This window comes from Phalacrocorax carbo, chromosome 12 (assembly GCF_963921805.1).
Source record: "Phalacrocorax carbo chromosome 12, bPhaCar2.1, whole genome shotgun sequence".
NCBI classification, from domain to species: domain Eukaryota; kingdom Metazoa; phylum Chordata; class Aves; order Suliformes; family Phalacrocoracidae; genus Phalacrocorax; species Phalacrocorax carbo.
The window spans coordinates 7101158-7125300 of NC_087524.1; the positions used below are offsets into that span (position 1 = coordinate 7101158).

Sequence of the window (24143 nt, forward strand, 5' to 3'; positions counted from 1 at the left end):
GTCAAGGGGATTCTCTTCAGCTTTGTGGATCTTTTGGAGAGGAGGCAGCAAGAATAAAAGTGCTTTATCTCTGGGTTTCTCCTCTTTTCATGGACAACTCTGACACCGTTCAGATGTTTCGTTGGGCATTTTGCAGGGTAGCCGAGTCTAAGGCTTTAATTCTGACTAGGCAACAATAACGCAACAGCACATTCCCCCGAGCGCTATCTGGAGGACAAGCAGTTTGTGCTTCATGTTGGGAAAAGAACCTGGAAACTCCCTGAGAAAAAGCACCTTGTTCTCCCAAGGAATCTCATCACATGCCCACGCCACCTCAAGCACTCACTGCCCACAGCCTCACAACTACCTCATCAGTCAGGTAGTTAGAAGCTCCTTCTTACTAGAACTAAATGTGTTCATCACCTCTACACATCAGCACGCTTCTCTCTGCCTAGCAGCTGCTGCATCGCTAATCCCCAGCTATCCTACTGGCTGACCACAGCAGGCCTTGTTTTCCAGCTGTGGCAACGTTTCCGTCCCTGGCATTCTGCATGTGGTTGTATTCTCTGGCGGAGTAGGGGCCTGATTAATTCAGGCTACACAACACAGATCACAGTCTTACCTGTAAAATATAAATAATGTTTTAAAAAGCACAGCAAGAGGGGGGCAGCTGCAGTGTTTATTTGACAATCACATGCAGTGCTACACAATTCAGTCCCCCTATTTGCTCAGCTCCCTTCCTCCCAAATACTGCCAAACAGCTCGTTGCCGCAACATCTGGGAATTAGTCCTTTTATTTAAAACGGCCAATGCAAGTTTCCAGGCCAGGGACTGGTCATTCGGGGGAAGCCAAGGGAAGAGATGTCAGGCTTCATCACCTAGTTCACATCCTCTGCAGCCTGAGGACGGAAGCGGTACCCATCTGTCCATGTGGCAGGGAAGACCCTGGAGTCTCAGCGCTCTTGTCCCAGCACGGTGCCTTCTGCTACAGAATGTTCTTTGCGATTGCATTCAAGGTCCTCACTTTGGCCACATCTGCCACCTTTATGGAGTATTCGGGGGCGGAGAAGGACGCTCCCATGGCAACGTTCGGATTTCTGTGAGGAAAACCACTGGTTACTATCTGCAGGTGATACAGACGAGTAAGACATGCTAAGAAAAAAACACTCCCTTAGTCTGAGCAGTGGCCAGAGAACCTGCTGGTGCCACCAAAACCAAAGATGAGACAGTAACGGAGAAGAATATCCAAAGGAAAGAAACGATCACACCAACGGAAATCCAGCGCAAATGTAAGCCATTCTTCAGAGGCGCATCCCACTGGCCTCCCAAATCCTACAAGCTTGTGTTAAAGGCTTAAGGCAACTACACCAGAACCTGCCTTCCCAAGTGCCACACAAGCGCACTCACAAGCCCTAGGGTGGCAGTAGCAGAAGAAATGCCTGGAGGATCCAGCTCTGCATGGAGCTCGTGTCCAGATGATCAGCACCGCTGGATTCATACACTGCAGAATACAGAGCCAGTCATCATGATCCCAACTGCAAGAGCACAATTAGCACCCAGGAAGCTGTTTGAAATTTATGCCTGTTCTACAAACTCATGCTCACATTAATCCCTTGCTCACATAATTCCCTTGTCCAGTTTTGGTAAAAAAAATAAAAATAAATAATCAGTTACCTGAACTTCATCCCCGAGTCCCGGGCTGAGCGAGCAGAGCAGTGAAACTCAGATGCAGTGGAGCCTTCCAGAATCCTCTGCAGGTTACGCTCTGTTATGCCACCCCCTGGTGGGAAGAATCCCGGTGTCACACACAGCACAGATAGCACCATCCCAGACCTGGCATCACCCCGGGACCTACACCCTAAGGGACAAGCACCACCTACACTGAAGCGAAAAGGCAGCCCAATGGACAAGGGAAACCCAGGCACGTGAAAAGAGATGGGAGACACCTTGGCTTATGTTCCCCTCAAATCTAGAGCTGGCCCCAAACCCTCCAGCAAGCAGCAGCTGCAGGGCTCTGCCATCCCCAGATGGCTGCTTGGCCTTTACTCGCTCCAGGGCAGGAGCTCCTCCTCCTGGGGACCTGGCTCAGAAAGCCACTTCAGACAGCGCATCCCAGGGCAAGAGGCTAGGAAGCAGGGGCTAGGGACTACAAGATCTATTACAGATGACAAAAAAACATTACCTGGCACCACCACAATTCTGCCCTTCGCCTGAAAGACGAACAACACATTAGTGATATTGCCTAGCATTACATCCACACGTGCATTTGTGAGGCAGCAAAGACACCTCACCTGCAGTGCCTTCCATAAGCTCACAGATGACACCATGGCTTATGATTCGTGCCCTCTCACCCACCTTTTTTGTACTACTCATGTTTTACAAGGAAAGTGGAAAATAATTTGCAGTTACAGCTAACACAACTTGTCACCATTTTCTCCTAACTCTATCCCACCTGGCTACCTACCAAGTACATCTGCTGCATTTTCCTAACAGCAACTGTGAGACCCCAGCAAGGACCTCATTTTGCTGTTTACATGGGCTAATCACATCAGCTGCTGAAACCAACCCTTACCACCCTCCCCCCAGTCTGCGACCAAGAACAACCCAACAAGTCTTTGCTGTGGGAGGCTTCAGGTCCAGCCACATGGACTTGGGAAAACAGATTAAGGCCAAGCCAGGCAAGAAGGGCAAGTGCTCCTTGACAGAAGTCCCCTTACAGAAATGAGGGCTACTATAAAGGAGCTGCCTCCAGGCAATGCCCAGGAAGCAGCCACAGCAACCCAGGGGAGCAGAGAACACTTACCTGTTCCGCAAGTCTCTTAATTAAGGACAACCCTTCCAGCGCTGAGCTGTCACAGCCACTCGTCAACACCCGCTCAAACCCCAGAGAAATCAGGGTCTCCAATGCCACCACAGGGTCATGCACCATGTCGAAGGCTGAGACCAACACAACAGCTCAGAAATCACTCAGCTCATTATCCTCAAGCCCTGTACCCCAGCCAGCTCAAGCACCCAGGAGACAACAATAGGAAGAGTCCTTTCCACAGCCGGCCCACCCCGCAGGGAGCCGCAGCTCCTGAGCATACTATCCCTCTCACAGCAGTGGTAGGGTCACTGTGCTCAGCTCCTCAAACCTCCTCTCCACGCAGGGCAGTGACACATCACCCAAACCTGGACCTCTCCCCTCCTGCGGAACAGCCCAGCCACAGCCTGCCTTGCACAGCACACAGAGCTTCCCAAAGCGCATCAAGCTCAGCTCCCTCCCAGCCCCACCTTCCCCTAACAGCGGGGTCCCTGCCAGGGCCGCTGTCCCAGGCGACTCACCTCGGTGAAACGTGACTGGCAGGGGACGGGACACAGCTGCAATAAGAAGATACATGGTCAGTCAGGGCTGGCACAGAGAGTGTGTTGTGCTAGAACCTGAAAAGCACATGAGACGAAAGACGGCAAAGGCTTCTCAGGCCATTCCTGAGGAGCTCAGGAGACACTCAGTACTTGCTGGAAACACCACAGCAGCTCTTCTTTGGCCAGGCTCTTTACCAGGGAAGTTCTTCTACCCTTTGAGGAAGCAACAAACCTTTGTTTTTATGAGTAACACCAAAATCCCCTACCTCACCTGGATCAAGCAGAACCCTCATTCCGACCAGAGATATCTTTTGCAGCAGGAAGGAAGCAGGAAAGTTGTCCCATCTACCTGGGGAAGGGACAGGACCAGTGCTCTTTGAAAGCAGGAGAGTTCATTTTTACAATTTCTTTCACCACCTATAATTTCTGCTCTATCTCAGACCAGAGCAAGCTTCGCCAGTGGGGCTCTATTTACTGGGCAAAGATTACTTATTTCTATGAAAAGAAATCCAACTGCCTCCTGCCCTGGAAACAGTGGTTCCAGCAGAACACCTCACTGCTCTAGTGGAGGCAAATCCTGGCAAGACACTTCTCTTTGGCTGCACTGCCTATGGCACATTCACCCTCATATGAGAGCCTCAGCACCGCACCACCAGTGAAAGGCTTAGCCCTCTTTAGCTTTTGCTGTAGCTCAAAGGAAAGATGTGGAAGCAAATTCCATTTTCTCTGCCTGTTGGGGGTCTGGACTAACAATTTCCAACTGCAGCTTCAGTAGCCTTTTATACGTTTCCACCTCTCTCCTGTTATTTTTTCTCATTGGGTGTGTTAGATGAAAAAACGAAGATGAGTTGCCAGCTCCCCACAAAGCCAAAGTCCAGGAGAGACATATCCTAGACACCTGTAGCAGGGATGTAAGGAAAAGAACAATGGGCAAAGAAAATGAAGAAGGGACAGGATCCAAGAGTTTAATACTCTGATGCCCCCAAGCAGCTCACCCAAGCCTCTCTCCTTCTTAGACCCTGCTATTATGACCCAGGTGGCCTCAAACTCTGCGTGAGCTGCCTGGGGCAGTGGTCCTTGATCTGCAAAGATTCTTACTTATTTAGTGTCTCACAGATATGACAATATGTGAAACTAGAGAAGAGAGAAAGAGGCAGCAAGACCACAGACAAGACGTGCAGACCAAAGACGTGCAGTTCTTTCTACAGCATCAGACGGAGCAGCACTGAACTCCCGCCCCCAGTCACAGCACAGATATCGCACAGAGCTCAGCATCTCTGACTGGAGACTCCCTTACCCAGCAACGCTGTGCAGAGCTCCGTATCAATGCGCCCGTCCTCAGTGAGGGCCCCGAACACCAGCCCGTCGGCCCCATGCAGCTTGGCAAGGCGGATATCGGCTTTCATCACCTCCACCTCCCGGTCTGAGTAGAGAAAATCGCCGCCGCGAGGTCGGATCATCACGAACACGGGGACTCTCACACACTGCTTCACCACCTGCAGGAGTCCTGGGGGGGCGGGAAGGGAGAGCTGCAGCCCAGCACCCCGCTCCGGCAGCTCCAGCAGCTCCAGCCACCGGGGAGGCAAGGCCAGACAGCGGGGAGGGGGACACAGAGCGGGGGGGGAGGGAGGGGGGGATACGGGGACACCCGGGCCGCGGCGCGGCGGCGGTGGGCGAGGCTCACCCATGCTCGGGGTGGTCCCTCCTTCCACGAGTCCCGCGCACAGCTCGATCCGGCCGGCCCCTGGGGAAAGGCGCGTCAGAGCCGGGCGAGCCGGGCCCGCCGCCCCGCTCCCGCCCCGAGGCTCCCGGGCCTTACCACCGCGCTCCGCGTTGACGGCGGATTCCACCGAGTCCACGCACACCTCCATGAGGAAGCCATCGTCCATACCTGGGGTAGAGCGGCGCCATCAGCTCCCCCCGCCCCATGGCGGCCGCACGGCCGCCGCGCCGCGGCCCCGCACCGCCCCACTTCCGCCGCAAGCCCCACCCCCTCCCTCCCGCTTCCGGCCTCGCCCCCTCGCGGCCCCGGGCCCGCGCCGCCCGCGGGCGCGAGGGCGGGCGCGCGGGCGGGGAGGAAAGGAGGGGGAGCCGGGGCGCCTCGCTCGCGCGTTGCGGCGTAAGCTCCGCCCCCGGCGCTGCGGCCCCGCCCCCGCCCGGGCCCCGCCCCCGCCTCGCACGCGCCCTCACCTGCGCTGGCGGCGCGCGGGGGTCGCTGCTGGCTCTCGGTCACGTGCCGGGGATTGTCATGGTGACACCCAGGTGTGTCCGGAAGTGTTCGCCCAGCTTCCGGCGGCGCGCCCCACTTCCGGGGTTAGTCGGGATGTTGCGTGCGGTGAGCGGCGGCGGCCGCCGCCTCCGGTTTCTGCTGCCCGGGCGGGCCGTCGCCCCGCCGGCCTCCGGCCGCCTCCCTCCGCGGCCGTGCCTGCAGCGGCGGCTCCTGCAACAGGCAGCCCCGCCCGCCGCGCCCCCGCCCGCCGTGGGCCGGTGGCTCCTGGCTTGCAGCGGCGCCGTGGCCGGTGCCGTGGTGCTGGGCGGCGTCACCAGGTGAGCGTGGCACTCTGGCCGTGTCCGCTCGGGAGCTGGGGCAGGTCAGAGCTGAGGCCGTGTGGAGAAAGGGCTCCCCGCCGCCCTCCGTGACCCGCTTAGGCTGCCCCTGCGGCCCCGCAGCCCCATCCCGCCCCGGGAACCCACCCCAAGCGCCCCGTCCCCCTCGTGTCTCTCCTCCCCGTTGCAAGGGGACATCGTGGGCTGGGGTTGAGGGTATCAGAGACGCCATCTGCAGTGTGTGGTGCCAACTGGGAATAACCTTCTGTCACATGCTTTTGGTAATTCTAGGTCTGTTGATTGCTCACAGCCTCCCTGATCTCCATCCTATTCCTGACTGCAAGTCTAAGGGTTGTCTGGTGCAGCCAAGAGCTCTTGTTTTGGCTCAGTAAAGCTGTACGCTTTCAGAGAGTGAATTGTGCCCGCTGGTGTCTCTGCTCCCAGGCTAACAGAATCGGGTCTTTCTATGGTTGACTGGCACCTGGTGAAAGAGATGAAACCCCCGAGAACGCAGCAGGAGTGGGAAGCTGAATTCCAGAAGTACCAGCAGTTCCCAGAGTTTAAAATGTGAGTGTGCAAAAGTGGAATGAGGGTGGGCTGGGAGCATCCCTCCTGCAGATGAGTGGCACAAGGGACTCTTGCAGGAGGGAAATGCTTTTTAACACCACTGGGAAGGCACACAGAGCGTGTCTGATGGTGGCTCCTTCACTGTCACCTCCTTTCTCTGAGGAAGCTGTTCCTTTGTCATAGGAACCCAGACAGCCATGTCGCATTAAGCTGTTCTTTTTTTACTGTCTTCAACAGCCTGAACCATGACATGACGCTGACAGAGTTCAAGTTTATTTGGTACATGGAGTATTCGCACCGTATGTGGGGCCGTGTTGTGGGTCTGGCCTACATTCTGCCTGCTGCCTACTTCTGGCAAAAGGGCTGGCTCAGCCGCCCCCTGAAGGGCTGTGTCCTTGCGCTTTGCGGGCTGGTCTGCTTCCAAGTGAGTGATCTCTGGAGCTGCGGGGATTAGCGGCAGCATCTCTTGTGAATATCTTCTGAGTGATTGTACTTGAGACAGTGGGATTTGTGAAAGCTTGGGGGGGTGTCAGTGCTGGTAGCTGCTTGAAGGTGGGGGAAACCAGTTGCTTTGCCCCTAACGTTTGTCTGGTCTTAGCAGTCGCTGCTGCCCTGTCTGTGCTGAGACGGACATGAAGGGTTATTCACTGACCCCTCGTTCTGGTGAAGGGCAGTATAGCAGTGTAGGGGAGCTGGCGCGAGCCCCTCTCTGCTTTTTGCCAGGGACTGCTGGGATGGTACATGGTGAAGAGTGGGCTGGAAGAGAAACCAGACTCTTACGACATTCCTCGGGTCAGTCAGTACCGGCTTGCAGCACACCTCGGCTCCGCACTGGTTCTGTACTCTGCTAGCCTGTGGACAGGGCTGTCTTTGCTCCTTCCACGACACAAGGTAAGCAGTGGTGTGTCAGGAGGCAAAAGCGCAAGGTTACATCAATTCAGAGGGTTGGGGGTGTGATGTGAACGGTGAGGAAAGGGTGTGAAGGATGATGGTGCTTCTGTTTTAGTCTCTGTTCCCAACTCTGATCTAATACTGCATTACAAAATACCCTTTCTGTAAACTTCTCAGTTATGGGACGCTTCCTTTGACTCATGCTGTTCCGCTCAAAAGCAATTAGCCTCAGAGTGCGTGCAAGCTCAGGCAGGGGTGTGCCTGGCCATGCTAAATGGTTGGTGCCAGGAACCATCCAGTGATCACTGCACTTTCTGCACAGAGTTGGACTCGATTAGTTGTGGTTTTGAGGAACCTCCGAAGCATGACTGTTGCTGCATGGTAGTCTCTTGATTCCTCCTGTAAAACACAGGCCAACCGCTTGGCCTGTACGTGCAGTGGAGGCTTTTCTTACCTGCTGCAAACAGCACTGGAAATGCTTTGCTTGATTATTTTCTCTTTTTCTGTATTTTACAGTTACCTGAGACCCATCAGCTCCTTCGCCTGAGGCAATTTGCTCATGGCACTACAGCTATCATTTTTCTTACCGCTCTTTCAGGTAAGAGCATTTCTTACTGCCGTCCCATCTATGGCTCATTCCTCTCTGCGTTGTTTTTCTTATGGTCTGCCAGGGACTGTGAGCAACCCCATCATGTTTTCTGGGAAAGCTTTTTTTCCATCTGGGAGCTTACAGTCCAGAACCAACCTTACTGGTCTTTCCTGAGCAGGTGGAGATGCTCCTTCCAGCCTGCCTGTTGCTGTGTGATCTCTGTATGTTTCTGAAAGAAATTCAGGATCAAGCTGAGCTCCTGAGTCAGAGCTGCACAATCTGGAGCGATACTTGTGCCTACTCTGGTGGTCTCATTTTCTGCTCTGGAATCGCAGGTGCCTTCGTGGCAGGGCTGGATGCTGGCCTTGTGTACAATTCCTTCCCCAAAATGGGGGACCGTTGGATCCCAGATGATCTCCTCGCCTTCTCCCCCGTGCTGAGAAATATCTTTGAGAATCCTACAACTGTACAGTTTGATCACAGGATCTTGGTAAGTGCCGTCTTCCTGCTGTGTCTGTGCTGCTTCTCGATTGCCTCCTGCAGCCAAGCTGTCCTCTTTGGGCTGTGGTTCTGTCAGCTTGAGTGATATCCAGGGTGTCCGAAGGTCCTGAAAGCATGTTATCAATTTGCTTCTGCAGAAAGAGGAAGTTTAGCGCTCTTATTTTAAATGTGGTCTCCTTCCTTAAGGATGCTTTCCTCCTGCACAAGTTAGGGACTTTGTGTCTTTGTGTCTCCTTTTCTAGAACATGAGCTACAGACTAGGGTAGCCCTCACTGCTGAAATGTCTGGGCAAGTTGTATGAAATAAAACTTGGAAATCCCAATCCTAAGTGCTTCCTTCAGCATTTCTGAACTTGCTCTACACCAGTAGCACCCTGTGAAAATAGCTAGTTAGAGCAATCCAGATACTAGATACCACTGCTGGCGCTGGTGTGGGCTAAGACATCACTAAAACAAAAAAGAAAGATTAAGTGACTGAAAAAAGGCATCACCTGGGGTGACCTGCACGGCAAGGTTATGCTGGTGCACCACAGCTGAGTGGTGAAAATGAGACCAGTTTTCCAGACTACAGCTACCACCTTTAGTTGTCAAGGTGACAGCAGGGGAGAGGGGAGAAATAATCCCTGATGACTTGGAAAAAAGGAAAAGCTATTGGAAAGTAAAATATTACTTCGGAGAAGAACAGAACTCTATAACTTTAGTTGAATTTCAGGGTTGTTAAACTGGTGGGCATGGGAGCTCTGGGATTTGGTCATGGCCACTAACACGTTTCTACAGTTAAATATTGCTCACAGAATTTCTTCTACTGCTTGGAAGGTGCAGCTGAAGGCCACAGCACCCATTTCTTCTGAACTTCTCTTGAAGGGTGGTTGTTTCCCTTCCCTTCTGTAGGGAATCACCTCGGTCACAGCCGTCGCAGCACTGTACCTCTTCTCGCGGAAGATCCCACTCCCTCACAGGACCAGGATGGCAGTGACTTCCTTATTGGCTGTGGCTTGCATGCAGGTACTGTCTTTTTTCCCCCTTTTGCATTTTTTTTCTCTCTCTCTGGTCCTTTGTAGCACATTCACAAGACAGCTGTCCCCAGCTGGGCTCCGTGGTGGAGCGGGGAGTGGGAGCTGCCTGGTCCTGGGGCCTCACCACACTGCATGGACACTCTGAATTTGAGGGTCGGATGTCTGGGTAGTGGCTGTGGGCCTTTCTACATCATACTCTGTGCTGGGGATGTGTATCGATGCTGCATCCACAGCTGCTCTCACCCCTTCTCCCTTCTTGGCAGGTGGGCCTTGGCATCAGCACCCTGCTGCTCTACGTCCCCACGCCTCTGGCCGCCACACATCAGTCGGGCTCCCTGGTGCTGCTCAGTGTGGCGCTCTGGCTCATGAGCGAGCTCCGGCGGGTCCCCAAGTAACCCGCCGGAGGGAGAGCCCTCCGGGGGAGCTGCGGGGCTGGGCCCGGAGGCGGCGGAGACACCCCCACCCCCACAAAATCCCGGGGGCGCGGAGGGGATGTGCGCCCAGCCGGGCTGCGCGCAGGGAGGAGGCGGCGGGTGCGAGTGCGAACTTTGTAACATAAAGGAGTTTTTACGGAGCGATCGGTGTGTATCTGGCTGACTCCGTTGCGGCGGGAGGTGAGGAGGGGTGCGGGGAGCCCCAGCGGCAGCGCCGGGCGGGGGGGCCGGGCCGCGCCGCCGCGGCGGGGGGGGGGACGGGAAGAAGGGGCGGGCGGGCTCGCTTTGGCGCCCCCTGGCGGCCGCCCGCCCTACACGCGGCCTGGCGTCTCCGCCAATGGGAGGCGGCTGGCGCCATGCTCCGCCCGCTGATTGGCCGCGGCGAGCGGCGGTGGGCAGAGCGGCATCCGGGGCGGCGGTGGCGGTCCGTCTGTCTGTCCGACTGTCGGTGCGGGGCGGCCATGACGGCGCACAGCTTCGCGCTGCCGCTCGTCCTCTTCTCCGCCTTCTGGGGTCTCGTGGGCGTCGCCGCCCCCTGGTTCGTGCCCAAAGGGCCGAACCGCGGGTGAGTGGGGGCCTCGGGCGGATAGCGGTTTTGGGGGGGGGGGGGCGTTCCGGCACCGGGCCTCCCAGTCCTAACGCCGATGTCTTTACAGGGTGATCATCACGATGCTGGTCACCACCGCCGTGTGCTGCTATCTCTTGTGAGTACTGCGGAATGAGCCCCGGTACCCACCCCTCTGCTCCCATCTCCCCCATCCTCCCCATCCTTCCGGTGTGGCTTCCCCGGGCCCGGTGGCAGCTGCCCAGCCTCCTGCCCGTGGGTGAAAGGGACGGTCCCTGGGCTGCGGCCGGCCTGCCTCTCTCCCTTCCTCCCTCCCGGGCACTTCACCCCCCTGGGCAGCAGTCCCTGTGCCAGCCCCTTCAGGCAGCGGCATCGCGGGATCCTGGTCTCTGCCCCGGCCCCCCCCCCCCCCCCCCACGCTACCGGTGCTGACGGCAGGTTGGGTTTGCCCTTTGCAGCTGGCTCATCGCCATCCTGGCCCAGGCCAACCCCCTGTTCGGGCCACAGCTGAAGAACGAGACCATCTGGTACGTACGCTTCCTCTGGGAGTGAGCAGTCCCCGGGAGCCGGCGCCTGAACAGAGACCCCTCACCACCAGAATCGCCACCGTGAGTGGGCAGAGGGATCAGGTGGCAGAGGTGTTCCCCGGCTTGCCTGCTTGTGTCTGGCTGGGGAGGGAGCTGTGGCCTGGTCCTTGCTGGGTGGGAGACGCTTTGGCTTCTGTGTGTCGTGGCTGTGGTGAGCTGGTCTTGCTGTGGGGCTGCTGGGCCTGAGCAAACTGAGCACTTCCCCCTAAGCCAGTGGCTCTCCAGATTTGTGGGGACTCCCTTGTGGGTGCAGTTTGGTGCTAACTTCTCCTTTCTCCCTTCCCCAGCTCCTGCTGCTGTTCCAGCCTCTACCTTCAAGTACCAGGCAGCCCCCAGAGGTGCTGGGACAGAGGCTGGACCCGCTGCCCCAGCGCACCCTGAGCACTGCAACCTTGACCGGCGATGGCTGGGCCCCTGAGTGTGGCAGGCAGCACCCCTGCCTGGGACAAGGGCCTAGTAAGCAGGGCCCGGCAAGCAGCCACGCTGCCAAGGAAAGATCCCCTCAGCTGGCCAAGTGTGGCAGTTAGTGACATTGAACACTGTCCTGAGAGAGATCTGTGTGTAGTGCCAGCAGCTCGTGTCCCTGCACTGCTTGCCCCGCTCCCTTCAGTGCACTCAGCCCTAGTCCCCGGTGAAACCCCTGCTTGTAGCCCACGCTGCCCAGCTAGTTACCATATCCCTGCTCGTTTCAGGTACTACAACGTCTTTGCATGAGAAGGCAGGAGCCTGTAGCGTCCCCTGTTGTATGGTCAGTCCCTTGCAGTGAGAGTGGTCCTTGCTAAAACAGATTCTGGCTGTGGGAGTGAGAAGGGAGAGCTGACCAGGGAAGAGCATGTGGACCCCCTTGGGTGTGATGAGGGAGGTGCTGGGGCACAGGGCAGGGGTTCCTGCTGTTTGGCAGCCTGCTGGAGGAGATTAAAGGGGTGCTGCGTCTCCTCCCACCTCAGCAGCGAGGGTGCTGCAGTAGTGTTTAGGTACCACACCCCTCCAACCTGTGTCCAGGTTCTGAGAAGAACAGAGTAGGGTGTTGTGTTTTAGGTTTCCCCTTATTTATCAGATAATTTATCTGTGTTTATTTATTTGTCTGTGTTTGTTAAATTTGTGTTGTGGAAATAAATCCTTTTTCTAATAAGTGATGCTGGAGGCAGAGTCACTTGTTGCTTTGAAGCTGAGAAATGTTCTTGGCTTTATTCAGACTTCTTCCCTTCCCCTAACCCCGCTCTTGCGCCATGAGAACAAGGCTGGGATCCTCAGCTGTTGAGCAGGAGGTTGGCAGCATACTGGTGTGTGGAAAGTTTTATCCTTGTTGCCACCTGTGTACTTGTCCTGTGGGACCAGGGTCACAGGTAGGCAGCGGTATGTGCTAGAGGGAGGACTGGGTACCTGCCTACTCTCTCTGGTGCTAGGCAGCTCTGCTGGAGCCATCCCCATCGCTGTGCAGCAGCTGGAGAAGCTTAGTGGCCTCTTTCCCAGGCTGTGGTGGGCAATAAGGTAAAAAGCAGAGAGCAACAGCTTCCAGGGACTGAGCTGGCAGGCTCAACTTCCTTGTCCTGGGAGGAGAGAGGTGGACAGCAAAGGATGCTGTCTCCAAGGATCGCAACAGTTCAGTTTGGATCAGAGCTTCCCTTGCTGCTACCAGCTCGGGAGTTAAGCTCAGCTCTCCTGCTGGAATCGCAGAGAACATCTACTGGCAAGAAAACAACTCCATTGTCCCCCTGCAGCAGCACAAAGCAATGCTGTGCAGATGTGTGCTGTTGTGCTGCCAGCCTGGAGCTGTGGCTGCTGGGGAGGTGCTCGCTAGAAAACAAGATCAGTGCTGGATGGCTCAAGGGGTTTGTTTATTGCTACAGGAATGGGAACAGCTGAGTTCAAGTAAACAGGGATGAACTTCATTGGATTATCGGGGGGCTCCAGCCCCAGAGGAGGAAGGCTTGTGCACACAGCTACAGCTCAGGCCTGCCCTGGGGCAGTGAGCTGGGCTGGAGCGAGGTGGTTCCACCCCAGGCAGGCCCAGCCTGTGTTCATGGGGGAGAGAACCACTGGTCCTGGTGCCTGTGCCCAATTAACGTGTGGGACACCATGGGGCAGAGGTGCCCAGGAGGGAATGTCTGAAAGGAAACACAGCCTGCTTTGAAAGTGCCTTAGGAACCAATCTTAAGTGCTCAGTGCTGAGCCTGGGGCATTGGCTACGTCCATGGGAGGATTGTCCTGGGAGAGGAAGACATGGTGAAGAGCAGGACACCTCTTAAGGAGTGCTCCAAGAGAGGCTGGGCGGTGGAGCTCATGGCGCACTTGGTTCCTGCAGTGACTTTGCTGTCCACTGCTGTTCTCCAGTCCATGGGCACGTAAAGGACTGCAGAAAGGCCACCCCAGGTGCTGAGCTGCAGCACCTCACCAGGTTGCTCTGCAAACTGGTGGCTGAGTCATAGCGTGTCCTGGTGCTTCAGGCCACAGCCCTGGGTTGGCCACCCCAGTGATAGCGCACTGCTTATCTGAGAGACCTGCCAGGTCTGCAGCCTCGAGCCTGCTGGCAGTAGAGGACTTTGCTCTACACCACGTAGTAAGATGAAAGCCGGAGGCCAAGGAATGCAAAGATTAGGCCTGGGGTGAGGCGGAGAGGAAAGCTCTGGTGTCCATAGCTGCCTCAGCCCGCAGGCTCTGGTTCTGATGTGGAGATGGTCTTTAAGAAAGAGTCCAAGTCTTGGGTCCCAGGCTATCAGCCAGTCCTGGTTCTGCTGGTGCAACTGGACGGTAGGTACCATCAGTGTCACGGCCCGTTTCCCTGGCCCGTCGGCACCACCACCTTGTCCAGCCAGAGCAGGGTGAGCTGGGCCGCGCGCAGCTGCCGGCGGTGGATGCGGCGCAGCCGCAGGAGGTAGAGGACTATGGCCAGCGCTACGACCAGGATGCAGGCAAAGAAGAGATAGTGGTTGTAGACAAAAGAGAGGCGCAGCCAGGAGGTATGTGCTTGCCGGATGCTCTCCTGCCGGAGATCCCTGCACAGAGGAGTCAGGGCTGGCTGTGAGATGCCACGGGGTGCTGCCAGGGTCCTCGCTGCTGCTCCCCTTGCCAGGGCGGCAGAGCCCTCGCCCTGTGCAGTAACTCCTGCTCCTCCCCAACCACCCTTCCCTGAGTGATACCGTCAGCAAGCCAGTGGTACCTGAGTGGCAGAAACCGTGTCTTGTAGAGGATGGCTCCCAGCGTCCACTGCACCTCCCGGTCAAACACCAGCTGGGCCGTGCGCAGGCTGGGATAGTCCAGGGGGAAGCGGAAGCCCTGGTGAAGGACTTCATACATCCACGCCGATTTGAAGCACTGATACCTGCAGGCACGGTATGCAGGACCATCAGCCTGATGCTACCTCCCACACCACAGCCCCTCACCACAGCAAAAGCCCCCCAAGAGGTCCAGCCATGTCACCTCCCCAGCAAAGCCACTTACTTCAGCCGGTGCTGATCAGCATGCGCCGAGTAGAGTCCACCACGGAAGCGCTGGGTCAGCACCTCCCATCTTTGGCTGCAGTATTCCTGGAGGCCAGAGAAGTTGGAACTTAGAGCAGAGAAATGGGCCCCACTCCCTCCCTGCCCTGGGAATGGCAGCTTCCTGGCCGCTGGGCTGGGGCAGCACCCACCTGGGCAGCAGAGGTGAAGGTGGAGGCACTGTAGTGGCCCCCCAGGCGCAGCACGTCCTCAGTACAGTAAAAAAACTCAGAGAAGCCATAGAACTCGCTGTTGCCAAAGTCGATGGGTGCTTTGTAAGCCCCCACCAGGGAGGCCTGGCTGCTGTTGGACCCGGCCAGGAGGGGCTCCAGCACCTCTGCACAGGCCGGCCAGTCCCCTCGCCCCCGCATGTACAGGGTTCGGCCACCCTTGGCCACCGTGTCCTCCAGCCCCACAGGTAGACAGGGGTCCAGGAAAGGCGTCTCAGGGCTCAGCCCTGTCTGCTGGTTGTGCAGGCTAGAAAACACACCAGGAAGGCAAGGCAATTGCACAAGGGAACCTGTACCACCCCCAAAACCTTAGTCTAGTGCTGCACTGCATCCAGATACCCCCCATGCCAGACCAGGCTGTGTCCCCTTGTACCCACGGTGCTGGCACCCATCCTGCCAAAGCCAAACTCCCCAGATCTGTCATGCTGACCTGTGGCCACATGCCCCGGGCACCTGTGGGGTACAACAAGGTACCGCCACCCCACCCAGTTTGAAGGGTTCTGCAGCCCTGCACAGCCCCAGGGATCGGGAGGCAGGGTTTGCTCCCGGCACAGGAGTACCTGGGCACCAAGCCTCTCCGCCTCTGGCGACAGCTTCATGTAGCGCTCTGGGAAGGGAAGGAGACAGCTCAAGGTGGGGATGCGATGGAAAGATATGCTGAGTGAATCGGTGCTGGAGAAGGTGGGAAAGTCAGAGCAGGAAAAGCCAAAAGCCACCAGAGGGGCCTCCCCACAGCCTGCCCCAAGGAGAGGAGGAGGAAGGCAGGGAGCTGCAGGGCAGCACCCGTGCACCCTGTGCCAACCCAGGCATCTGCTGCTTCCAGTGTGACTGTGGGAGCTGTTATCGCCATGGGCAGCTCTCGGGGCAAATCCAATGGGGAGAAAGCAGCGTGAAGGAACCAGCACCCCATTTTGCAGTGCCCCAGCAGCAACATCACTAGGCAAGGCGGCAATACCGGTTGTGCACATAGGTCTGGTTCAACACAAGCTCCTCATAGCGCTGCCGGGCAAAATTGCCCCCAAAGCCCAGGAAGGTGTTGACGTAGACACGGTATATGTGGCCAGTGTGCTGCACATCACAGCCCAGGTTGAACTCTGCCAGCAGGCTCTTGGCAGCCTCCTCCTGGAGACACAGAATGATCCGCGATCAGCAGCAACCCAGGGAAGGCAGGGGCTGCTCTTGGGGCCAGCTGGCCAGATATGCACCTGTTGCGGGGAGGAGAAGGCTCCGGACTCAGGCACTTCATAGGCGATCTGCAGGGAGGCACCTCCCATGTCTAGGATCCCAACTGTTCGTTTTCGAACCAGGGACTCGCCCTGGTCCCCCAGTGCGACGGTGACCACTGCATCCTCTTCTGCAACCCACAGCAGCATGTCAGCAAGGGGCAGGGCCTGGGGCAGCATCTCCTCCCTTCCACCGCTACCCCCCAGAGCAGCCTCGTGGGGCTTCTCCACACATACAAGCAGCCCCCAGGGATCACCTGTGGGGCAGCAGGTCCTGGCACTCAGGGCTAGCCACCCCCCTGCTTTGTAGGTTCCCCCAAAGCATCCACCACTGGAAGCCACTACAGGAACACTACTACAAACCCTCTCTCCCTGATTCTTCTCCCAAAATGCTGTAAGTATCCCCTTCCTGCACACAGCGACTCATTCCTGCAGCTGGGGCAGGTGTCTCTCCATGCCCCAGGTCCAGGAGGGTTTTGCACACATGGCTGGGGTCAGGCATGGCTTGGCCAGAGGGGCAGACACCGCCTGCTCCAAAGCCTGCTTTTAGCTCCAGTGCCAGGGCAAGCTCCACCAGGGCTTGGCTCAGACCCTCCCAGCTGCTCTACAGGCAGCCACACTCACCCTCCTCGTGATCAAACCGGCCCAGGACAAAGTTGATGCCAATCCAAGCATAGACACCTGCATGAGACGGAAAGGGTCATTACGGCAATATGCCAAAGGGAACGAAGCAGTGCTCTGCAGCAGCTCCTACCTTCCTGTTTCCCCGAGATCACTTCTGCATGTGATTTGGAGAACAGGAAATCAAATTCCAGGGGCACATTTCTCACCAAGTCCTCCAAGATTGCAGCTTGCTGCCTGCAATGAGAGGGATAGATGCTAGGGGACCTTCACCAGCGATGCTCCTTCGTGGGGTGGGAGTGCAAGAGGCAGCAGGAGTCCTGCTGCAATACACCCCACCTCCACCCCATGAGCCCTGCTGCCGCACCCACTGGAGATGAAAAACTAGATCCTTTCTCAAATCCCCCCCAAGATTCCTAATTCTCCCGTGAGGCTCAAGACAAGACAGTTCCCTTCCCTCTTCTCACATCTGAGGGCTCCTGGCGGGTCCCTGGCCCTCCCTGACAAGGGCAAACTCACAAACTCACCTCTCGGGCAGCAGCCGCATGCCTGCCGTGCACAGGATGTAAAGCGGAGTTTCCTTGTGCTTCTGAGCCGGGACGTGGGCCGCCGCGAACTGAAGCAGAGGACGCAGGTAGGGCGTAGCTTGCTCCGGGGCTGCCGCCGCCACGGAGATGCCTGCCCGGGGAAGGGAGGCTGAGGACCAGCCAGCCCCGCCGCGGGCAGCGGCTGTACCCATCCCCGGGGCCTCAGGGCCCGGAGTGGAAAGGGGGTGACACCGACCTGGTTTAATTTTCTTAACGACGGGGCGGCTGCTCTGGTCCCTCATCTGCTTGATGTCCAGCAGGTCGTGGGGGTTCCCGTTGTGCGGGGGCCAGAAGTAGACGAACACCCGCGACCCGCTGCTCCCGCAATCGATGACCACGCCGTAATTGAGGGCCGAGTCCTCGGTGTCCGTGGCCGCCAGGTCCTCCACCCGCGCCAGGTACCTGGGGTGGGGGGGGACACACGGGGCGCCTCAGCACCGCCGGCGGCGGCTGCGAGCCCCGGTGCCCCGGCAGCCCCCGCTCACCTCTCGTCCCGCCGGGCGGCGCGGGGCGGCGCGGTCCAGTGGCGGCGGGGGGCGGCGGCCGCCAGCAGCAGCAGCAGCCCCAAGGCGAGGGCCAGCCCCAGCGCCACCGGGCGCTGCCGCAGCCCCGGGCACGGACAGAGTCCCGCCGAGCGCCACGACGGGCAGGAAACGCTGATCCTGGGGACAAAGGCCACAGCTCAAACCCAGAACCGACCGACCCCCCCCCACCCCCGGGCCCCCCAGCCCAGCCCCGCTCCTCACCTGGCCATATGCGCCCGCCACCCGCCCGCGCATCGCCCCGCTGCCGGCACCGGTACCGGCGGCCACGTCACCAGCCCCACACCCCCCCCCCCGCACACACACCCCCCACGACCAATCGGTGCACCCCCAGCCGAGCCCTGCCGGGCAGCGCCCCGCCCACCGCCACCCAGAGACCAATCGGCCCCGCCGACCCCCTCGGCGGAGTCACGCCCACGCGGCACAGCGACCAATCGGATAGAGGCGGGGCGGCGCCCCCAGTCGGCCGGGGGCCGTGCCTGGCTTCGCCCTTGCTCCTACGTCCGACCTTCGCCGGGCGACGTCACCCTGAGACTTCCTCCCGCGCGTCCAATCGCAGCGCGGGGTCTGAGCGCGGCCCGCCCACAGCGGGCCGCCGCCGGGGGCGCTCAACCAATCCGAAGCGCCCAAATAAACAACACGCGCTGAGAGACGGAGTGGCGGGCGAGGCGGCAAATGGCAACTCTCTGGCCCCGCAGAGAGCAACGACGGGCTGGCTACAGGTCGCTAGTTGGCCGCCCAATGGGCTGCGCGGTGAGGCGGGGCGCGATGTTGAGGCACCCAATGGACTGAGGGGAGAGGCGGGGCGGGGAGTCCCGGCGGCCAATGGGCAGCGGCGCCCGAGCGCGCCGGAGGGAGAGTCGGGCCAGTGGCGGTGTCCGAATCGCGGAGGCGGCAGCCAATGAGCGCGGCGGCGCGGGGAGAGGCGGGTGACAGGCAGAGCCAGTGAGAGCGCTCTGGGGGCGGGCAACGGGGTGGCGGAGGCCAATGGGCGCGGCGGGGCGGGGCGGCGCGGGAGCCGGTGGGCGGGGCCGCGCTGGGGCCCGGGCGGCGGCGGCGGCGGTGGCGGCGGCGCGATGGAGCTGGGGGCGGGCGCTGGGGCGGGCGCGGGCCCCGGCGCGCGGGGCGGCGCGGAATCGGGCCGCGTCCTGCTGCTGCTGATGGGCGGGGGCGCGGGGCGGGCGCGGCGGGGGGGCGCGGAGGCGGAGGCGGGTCCCGGCCCCGGTGCCGGCCCGGGGGGTGCCGAGGCGGCGCGGAGCCCCGAACCGCGCTCCCCGCCCGCCCCCGACTACGAGGCGCTACCGCAGGGCGCTGCCGTTTCCACGCACATGCTGGCGGGCGCCGTGGCGGGCGTCATGGAGCACTGCGTGATGTACCCCGTCGACTGCGTCAAGGTGCCGGCACCGGCGGCGGGGCGGGGGGGGGGGAGCGGCAAACCGGGGCCTACCGGGGAGGGAGGCGGGGGGGCGTGTCCCGGCGAGGCCCCGCGGGGGTGACGGGCCGCCCGCCCGGGCCTTGTCTTTGCAGACGCGGATGCAGAGCCTGCAGCCGGAGCCCGCCGCCCGTTACCGGAACGTGTTGGAGGCCCTGTGGCGCATCGCCCGCACCGAAGGCGTCTGGAGGCCCATGCGGGGCATGAACATCACCGCCACCGGCGCCGGCCCGGCACACGCCCTCTACTTCGCCTGCTACGAAAAGTTAAAAAAGACGCTGAGCGACGTTATCCACGCAGGGGGCAATAGCCATGTGGCCAACGGTACTGCTCCCGACCCCCGCCACGCGGGGCCACGGGGGCCGGGGGCTACCGGGGGCTGCCCCCCACCACACCGGGGGCAGGGAGCGGGGTGGGGAGAGGCCGAGCGTGGCAGTGGGGAGGTCCAGTCCTGTCCGGCTCGGCCACAGGACGTTACCCGCTGCGGGGTTCGGGGGGGCCACAGATATCCTAAAGCTCTGTGCTCTCTCCAGCCGCGAGCCAGCTGCACGGTGCCGCGCCGGCGTTGTGCCGAGCAGGGGGAAGCACCGCTCCTGCGCCGGCCGGAGCCGCTCCCAGGTATCTGGCTCGAAGCAGGTTAGTGGCCGGCGCCGGCCCTGGCTCAGGAGGATGCCGGTAGACGGGAGCTGCCCGCAGATGAGGCAGGACTGGCTGCGACCCCCGTGGGTCAGTGCTGGAGCTCGCTCCAGGAGCACCGCGTGGTTTCGGAGCCCGTCTCACCATGGTGCCTGTTACTTATCTCAAAGAGCCGCTGCGGTGGGGAAAGCGTGGGGTCGAGGGGAGAGCGGGGCCCGTCCCGCCCTCGGCAGGTGCACACACTGGGTTCCTCCTTCTCCATGGGGCGCAGGGACGCTTGCCGTCTTCTGGGCTGCCTGACACCTGTTGGCATCTGCCTGTCCCTGAGCGAGGCCCGGTCGGTCCACGGACTTGAGAGCCTGTCGCAATCCTTTCCTTCTTGAGCTCTCTCCGGGTGGGAATGGCTGAGGACTGGCCTGTCTTTTGGAGGGGAGATGGAGGCTGCCTTTGGATCTCACCCTCTTCCAGGGGCCTGTTCCTGCACCCCAGCAGGGGACTCGGGGCTGTGGTGGAGCCCCGGGGTCCCTCGCCTCCCCCCCTCACATGTGGCAGTTCTTGTTTTGCAGGTGCAGCCGGGTGTGTAGCAACGTTGCTCCACGATGCAGCCATGAACCCTGCCGAAGGTAACGATGGTCCTGGCCTGCCGGGGTGGGGAGGATCGGGGGCTGCCTGGGCCACTTGGGCCCCTCTGGGGCACGGAGGGTGCTCTCCTCATTGCTCACCCGACCACAAGGATCCTTTGGGGGCCAGTGGCTGCGGCTCTGGTTGGGGAGCCCGGTGGCTGCCTGTTACGGAGGGGGTAGGTAGAAGAGATTAATTCTGGGGAGCGCAGCAAAGCCCAGCTTAAGGGAAGCCGGGAGAGCACCAACCTTTTGCCCAGGGGTTTGGCTTGTGACAGTTACCTGGAGCAGAAGAAGAGGCAAGAGAGATGCGATCCATACTGTTGAAGTTATTCCAAGTGTGTGGAAATTGGGCGTTGCTCTGGTGAGATCTTGCGAAGATGCGGTACAGTTCTGGGCCTGTGTTCAGCAAGAAAATTAAAACAAAAGGCATGCTAGAGAAGTCAGGAGAAGGGAGATCTTTTGTTGTGAAATGTCTGGAAGATATTGATTTTTGTGGAGCCTGGTACATGTGAAAAAGGCAGAGGGTGTTTGTAATTAAAGCCTGTGAACATGGAAGAAAGGAGTAGTAAAGAGGAAAGGCCAGTCATGAATGTATATTTCCCTCTTAAAACTGGAGGGCTCATGACAGTGGAGGCTGCAGCTGATCTGGGCCCGGCAGGGCTCCTGCCTGCCGGCTGCGTGGCTGGGACCCTGAGCAGCAGGCAGCTGCATGGCCGGGCTGTTGTCATTCCTTCCCTGGAGCTCGTCTTCTTACCATGACTAGTTTGTAGTAGTTTGTAGTCGCATCATTTTCAGCTTCTTGTGGTTATATTGAGATAGGAGGAGGCAGAACAGCAACAGGCTGCACTCTGGGCTCCCCTGCCCCGCTCTTGGATGTGTTTGGGGCGGAGGTTGGCGTTTGGTTCTTGCCCTGGAGCAGCTGCGTTTCGGCAGCGGCCACTGACAATTCCTGGCTGGTGGGCTGTGCGACGTGCTGCCGTTATTCTGGGCTGCAGCGGGGGCGGCTGGGGAGGGACAGGCTCATCCAGAGTGAGAGCTGCCTGGAAGATAAGAGAATAGACGCAGAGGGGGTTCTCCCAACTGCGAGGTAGCTCTGCAGTGGTGGATGCGGAGATGTTGGTCGCTCGGGAGCGAGGGTGGGTCTGGAGTATAAGCACCTGGGTATCAGGATGCTCCCTGGGGCTGCAGCAGCTATGGTGTTTGCAGATGGCGATGCATGTGACTGATGCCTCGGCAGATCTAAATGGCTGCAGTCGTGCCTGGGGACACGCTGGGCACTGCTGGTCCGAGTTGTCTGTCATTAGCTCTTAAGCCAGCGTGACTAAACTCGGTGCTCGCAGGAAGCCTGGCTTTGCGCTTACCCTTTCTCTCTCCTCTTGCCCTCCGTGCCTGGGTCCTGGCTGCTGCTGCTGGCTACCGCCGTCCATCTCAAGTGGTCAAACAGAGGATGCAGATGTACAACTCACCTTACCAGCGTGTGACGGACTGTGTGCGGGCTGTGTGGCGCAACGAAGGGGCCGGAGCTTTCTACCGCAGCTACACCACCCAGCTCACCATGAACATCCCCTTCCAAGCCATTCACTTCATGACCTACGAGTTCTTGCAAGAGCAGCTCAACCCCCACAGACAGTACAACCCAGGCTCCCACGTGGTCTCTGGAGCCTGCGCGGGGGCTGTCGCTGCCGCTGCCACTACGCCTTTGGACGTTTGCAAAACACTGCTCAACACCCAGGAGTCCCTGGCCTTGAGCTCCAACATCAGCGGACACATCACAGGCATGGCCAATGCCTTCAGGACGGTTTACCAAGTGGGTGGCGTGACTGCCTACTTCAGAGGGGTCCAGGCACGAGTCATTTATCAGATGCCCTCAACGGCAATTGCCTGGTCCGTGTACGAGTTCTTCAAATACATCCTCACCAAGCGCCAGGAAAAGCGGCGGGCTGGGAAGTGAGCCAGAGCCGAACGCCGTTCCAGACCTGCTTCACCTCCCCTCCTGGTTTGTCTTCTGACCCCTCTCCCTTTCAGTTTGGTTTGTGTTGAAGAGAGGGGGCAGCAAAGCCCTTCGGGGCTTAGCGATGCCATTTCTTACCTGTGGCTGGTGCAGCCCTGCTCAGGCTGCACGGCTTGCTCTCTCCCAGGGTCCTCCAAGATGTCCCACGGGGAGCTGCAGCCCAGGTCATGTCCCCTGGCACTTCAGTGGAGCTGTGCTCCTGTCCTTCCCTTGACAAAAACCTCCTCCCACACAAAGCTCGCCCCTCCTCGGAGGGGAAGGTGGATGTCCTGCCCTGCCTCTGGCAGGGCCAAGCTGAGCTCGCAGTCGCCAAGGAGGGGGCGGCAGCACTGCCCGGGATGCTGGGGGCTTTGTCTGGCTTTTGGCTGAAGCGAAGTGTAAGCCTTGCCGTTGTCTTGCAGCACGCACATGTGATACCGACTGCCCCAGTGGTGGTGGTGGGGGGAGGATGGCACTTGAGGAGGGGAGCCTGTAGGTTTGTTTTTGTTCCTGCTCTTGACACCTCCAATAAAAACAGTTCTGCTCTACCCTCATGTCCCCTTCTTACTCCTGCATGGCCCAGCTCCCAGCACCGCGCCTTTCGGACTGCGCCTGGTGCAGAGCTGTTTTGATGGCTGTCAGAGAGGAAGGGAAACAGGGGGTGGGGGTGGGAGATGGGGGCTTGCCTGGCACAGCCATCCTGGCAACATGCAGGGAGGAGGGTGGTCCCCATCCCCTTTGGCTCATGGCCCAGCTCATTGCCTCCTGCTGACATGGGCTGTGACCCAAATGGAGAAGCTGAGGTTTATGATCCTCGGCCAGGCAGTCCCACACCCCCGCTCTGGCCAGGGGCCCTGGGATGCCTGCAGACTGCTCCAAATGGAGGCAATGGCAGGAGGACCCTGGGTTGTGTGTTTTGGGGACAGCACAGGAATTTTGGCACTGGGTGAGGCTGGAGGCCTTTGTGCACCCCATACAGGAGATGTGGGGCTCAGCAGGGCTTTTGCCTCCTCACTTTGAGTAATTAAATTAGTTTGTGCCTTGTTGGGCACCTTAAAACTATCAACACACTTCCTCAAAATGCTAATATTTTGTCTAATGATAATAGAATAGTGCTTTTTTTAACCATTTTGTTAGCTGTCTTGATAACAGCTTCTTTCAGAGTCCCACCCAGCTCTGGACCTGCATGCGAGCCTTGACGGGTCATGTGCTGAGCACTGACCTTCCCAAAACAGCTCTGGGTCCCTCAAGGCAGGTGCCCGTGAGTGATGCCTGGCTCCTGCAGGATGCTCCTATAGTGCCTGCAGGAGTGGCATCCATCCTACAGTGCCATGCCCAAAATAACTCCCTGGAGGGAATTTGTTCACAGCTGTGGTATGTGCTACTGGCGAGCACCTGGGGCTGCTCTGGGCTGCTCCAGAAGATCCACCAGCCTGACCTGGTCTGCACAGAGGGTTACTGGGGTGGGCTGTGGTGAGGTGGAAGTGGGGTTTTCATGCAGCTGGAAAGGCTGCTGGGTGAGCAGGGGAGATGCACAGTCATCAGGGACATTGGGCCCCATCACTGGCAAGGGGCTGAAGGGCAGGGAACCCCACACCGCAGGGCTGGGTGCTTGACATCTTGCCCAAGCCCTGTCCTAGCCCTGGCTCCAACTGCTCCTTAAGCATCTCTCTTGTCCCTAGTTCCTGAGGGTGGGTGATGGATGCCAAGTGACCCCCAGTGGGATTTTCAGTGGCTACCTGGCAGGTCTGGGTGTCCCT

The 24143-nt window shown here is 59.2% G+C and overlaps 5 protein-coding genes across 6 annotated transcripts; 3 read left to right on the forward strand and 2 right to left on the reverse strand.

The window, feature by feature from the left end:
- Nucleotides 1-644: 644 nt before the first annotated feature.
- Nucleotides 645-5593, reverse strand: CUTC (cutC copper transporter). 2 transcript variants are annotated; one of them, XM_064463903.1, is made up of 9 exons: nucleotides 5515-5593; nucleotides 5144-5215; nucleotides 5009-5068; nucleotides 4622-4831; nucleotides 3304-3339; nucleotides 2783-2916; nucleotides 2162-2189; nucleotides 1654-1759; nucleotides 645-1076 (listed from the first exon to the last, which is right to left on the reverse strand). In XM_064463903.1, the coding sequence occupies exons 2-9, from the start codon at nucleotides 5211-5213 to the stop codon at nucleotides 965-967; spliced, it is 756 nt and encodes a 251-aa protein (XP_064319973.1). In that variant the 5' UTR covers nucleotides 5214-5215; nucleotides 5515-5593; the 3' UTR covers nucleotides 645-964. The 2 variants fall into 2 exon arrangements, with proteins under 2 accessions (XP_064319973.1, XP_064319972.1); XM_064463902.1 differs by lacking the exon at nucleotides 5009-5068.
- LOC104039509 (heme A synthase COX15) lies at nucleotides 5573-10009 on the forward strand. The gene is made up of 8 exons (XM_064463900.1): nucleotides 5573-5871; nucleotides 6316-6438; nucleotides 6676-6862; nucleotides 7162-7329; nucleotides 7846-7927; nucleotides 8254-8408; nucleotides 9310-9423; nucleotides 9698-10009. Exons 1-8 carry the CDS (start codon nucleotides 5573-5575, stop codon nucleotides 9827-9829), a joined length of 1260 nt encoding a protein of 419 aa, XP_064319970.1. The 3' UTR covers nucleotides 9830-10009.
- Nucleotides 10010-10166: 157 nt separating this feature from the next.
- On the forward strand, nucleotides 10167-12156 carry ATP6V0E2 (ATPase H+ transporting V0 subunit e2). The gene is made up of 4 exons (XM_064463904.1): nucleotides 10167-10433; nucleotides 10525-10572; nucleotides 10892-11041; nucleotides 11308-12156. Exons 1-3 carry the CDS (start codon nucleotides 10225-10227, stop codon nucleotides 10983-10985), a joined length of 351 nt encoding a protein of 116 aa, XP_064319974.1. The 5' UTR covers nucleotides 10167-10224; the 3' UTR covers nucleotides 10986-11041; nucleotides 11308-12156.
- A 681-nt stretch (nucleotides 12157-12837) lies between these two features.
- Nucleotides 12838-17996, reverse strand: ENTPD7 (ectonucleoside triphosphate diphosphohydrolase 7). Its single transcript, XM_064463899.1, has 12 exons — nucleotides 17907-17996; nucleotides 17646-17822; nucleotides 17357-17562; nucleotides 17101-17251; nucleotides 16707-16810; nucleotides 16577-16633; nucleotides 15935-16083; nucleotides 15685-15851; nucleotides 14652-14976; nucleotides 14462-14547; nucleotides 14181-14342; nucleotides 12838-14016 (listed from the first exon to the last, which is right to left on the reverse strand). Exons 1-12 carry the CDS (start codon nucleotides 17912-17914, stop codon nucleotides 13788-13790), a joined length of 1821 nt encoding a protein of 606 aa, XP_064319969.1. The 5' UTR covers nucleotides 17915-17996; the 3' UTR covers nucleotides 12838-13787.
- A 743-nt stretch (nucleotides 17997-18739) lies between these two features.
- SLC25A28 (solute carrier family 25 member 28) lies at nucleotides 18740-22931 on the forward strand. The gene is made up of 4 exons (XM_064463905.1): nucleotides 18740-19096; nucleotides 19230-19458; nucleotides 20337-20393; nucleotides 21827-22931. The coding sequence occupies exons 1-4, from the start codon at nucleotides 18779-18781 to the stop codon at nucleotides 22342-22344; spliced, it is 1122 nt and encodes a 373-aa protein (XP_064319975.1). The 5' UTR covers nucleotides 18740-18778; the 3' UTR covers nucleotides 22345-22931.
- Nucleotides 22932-24143: the final 1212 nt, after the last annotated feature.